Source organism: Hyperolius riggenbachi, chromosome 7 (genome assembly GCF_040937935.1).
Source record: "Hyperolius riggenbachi isolate aHypRig1 chromosome 7, aHypRig1.pri, whole genome shotgun sequence".
Lineage (NCBI taxonomy): Eukaryota > Metazoa > Chordata > Amphibia > Anura > Hyperoliidae > Hyperolius > Hyperolius riggenbachi.
In genome coordinates this window covers 71,924,020-71,926,758 of record NC_090652.1, presented here as the reverse complement: position 1 = coordinate 71,926,758, position 2,739 = coordinate 71,924,020, and the positions used below count along the sequence as shown (strand labels likewise).

General features: G+C 39.6%; 1 protein-coding gene across 1 annotated transcript; it reads right to left on the bottom strand.

Annotated features, from left to right (window-relative positions):
* Positions 1 to 335: 335 nt before the first annotated feature.
* Positions 336 to 1,277, bottom strand: LOC137526062 (taste receptor type 2 member 40-like). Its single transcript, XM_068247276.1, has one exon. It carries the CDS (start codon positions 1,275 to 1,277, stop codon positions 336 to 338), a length of 942 nt encoding a protein of 313 aa, XP_068103377.1.
* Positions 1,278 to 2,739: the final 1,462 nt, after the last annotated feature.

Here is a 2,739-nt window from a genome sequence, read left to right as displayed (position 1 = left end):
CATCCGTTCCGGTTTTTACAAAACCGCAAGTGTGAACGGGGCCTTAAACAAACAATCTTTACACATTTCTCAGTAAAATAATGGACTGCATTTTTTTGCAAATTTTCGCATCAAAAAGAGCATTTTTTGCTTTTTTTCTTTGACCATATTGACAGCTGTTAGGGGATCTGGGTGCATACGCTCCTACTTTCCTGGAACAATTTCACTTATTGACTACTTTATGACATATGTGGATACTGGTACTAGCCTTACAATGAAGTTTTTTTTAATTATTATCATTTAATGCTCAACATTTTTCTTACTGTTTCATTTATATAAGAAGGTTTGTATTCACCTTAGATAGGATCTTTTATTTCATTGATGACACCTTCCACAGGACAGAATGTGCCCAGAATCATCTTCCTCAGCTTGGGAATAGCCTGGATAATGATGAAGGCTTCAGCTGTTGGAAAAGACATGATAACAAAATAGCTGATAATGATTAGTAGATTGAATGCAATGCCTTTGATGTTTGCCAAGAAGAGAGACTCAATGATATAGAAAATGACAGAGAATGTGAAGAGCAGAACCATAGTTCTAGTTGCATTAATGTGGGCATGGAGATTAGGTCGAGTGTATCCAGATACATTGTTCTTCATTCTGATTATATGTGTTATAAGAGAGAAAACAGTGACTCCAGTGGACCCAAGAGCAAGAATGAAGGGTAGACCGCATCCCAGAAGAGTGACCATCACTCTGTATACTGGACTTAAGAGAACTGTTGGGCTAACAAAGGATGCTGAAGTGTTATTTTTTGGAAACTGTGTTGGAAATTCCATATCAGCCATCCAGAACAGTAAGATGCTCATAAAAAATGACCCTGTGACTGATAAGAGAAGAACATGTGGGAGAAAAGTGGAGAGGAACTGCTTTATCCCAACTATGAGTCGATTGGTGAAGTTGGAAATGGTAACACAAAAATAGGCACAGAGCCAGCCAGTGAGCCAAAAGCTGCTGTACATTACGGTCATACTTAGTACAATTAAAGTTAAAAGTATTTCCATCATGTCATATAAAGCAGGCCAATAGAGATAAATCAAAGACTCTGTGAATAAGACCAGCTCCATGAAGATGTTCACCAGTCCCATAGTGAAGTAGATCACATTGGTGGGATTATACGTTAGTCTGGTTTTTAGGTTTTTAAAGCTAAAACATACAATGAAAGCATTTAAGCTAATGGCCACCACTGCCTGCAAGATGGTGATGATGGTCTGCAGAAGACTGGTAGCTGACTCCATTGTGGTGCTATGTTCAAGCTTCTTGTGTTTGTGATTTTATGACACGTGAGTGCTGATATATAAGTGTCAGAGTCTGACACATGCAAACCATAAGAGGAGATTAGTTTCATTTTTCCATAATGACACAGAGGCAGAGGAATGTTTTACCTTGATAGTTATAGAAAAGTTTAGCAATTTCTCAAACCTTCCCTCGGAGTATAACCTATAAATGAACTGAGCCAATTGTTCCCTTATTATATTTCTATGGGTTTTGAAATAACTAACCTCGTGTGATGTCGATTAAAAGTTTGTGAAGCATTTCAGTTTTTTCATGTTTCTGAATGTTCACGCATGTCCTAAGATTAAACATAAGACAAATAACATTTATATTGTGCTTTACTCCTGGCGAACTCAAAGCGCTTGAGCTGCCGCCACTAGGGCGAGGTCAGTAGGCAGTAGCAGTGTTAGGGAGTCTAGCCCAAGGTCTCCTTACTGAATAGGTGCTGGCTTACTGAACAGGCAGAGCCAAGATTCAAACTTTGGTGATTGGCCCAATGCTTAAGTAACATGGGTAAGACCAAAACATTTTATTTGCTCATTTATTTACTGGGAAGAATAACCCAGTATGACAGAATTGTGTTTGGCAAAATAGGTAAACCTCTAGAATAATCATTTGATTTGAAGGGGAAAAGCTAGATGTTTCAATCAAAAAGATGATAAGGAATGATAACTGATAGAGTTGTTGGCCTAGTCTTATTTAAAAGTAAAGATGTTGTTCCCTCTTATGCACTCCTACAATACTTCAGCCTTTATTCCTAACCCCTCATAAAAGCGCCAAATTACCCCTGACACCCTTGGATTGCCACCGAGAGCTGAGAGAATCTTGCACCTTAACTCTGAGGTCGGGTGGCTGCAAAGCTGTATTAATGGGATGATCATGATGGAGCTGATGTCTTTCAGCCAAACACTCTCAAAAAGAAGAGTATATACTGTCTAACAGCCAAGCAAGCCTCACAACTACTTTAATGAAAACAGAGGAAGTGAAAACTGATGTTTGATTCCTCTACTCTAAAAGAACTTGTAAATGTGGTTGGATAAGCACCCCAGAAGATTTTTACCGATGTGCCTGGTCGCCGGGAGGGTCAGCACTTCACTCCCAATATGAAGTCTTCAAAAGGTTGAGACCGGCACCATCAAGAAGTTTTAAAGCTCTTTATTGATTAAAATATGTCAAGACACATGACAGCAAAAGTAGGCGACGTTTCGGAGGGTTACCTCCTTTTTCAAGCCCTGTCCGTGTCTAACTGTTTCCTCCTAAGTACCTTCCTTTTATATATTGTCAATGGAGAAATTAACCAATGGCATGCATGGCCACTATGTGGCGACCAATCCCCTTCTACCTGGTCTCACGGACCTGATGGGGAACTTATCATTATTATGCATGCTCCCAGTGACGTCCCATCTCACATGGCAGGGCGGAATG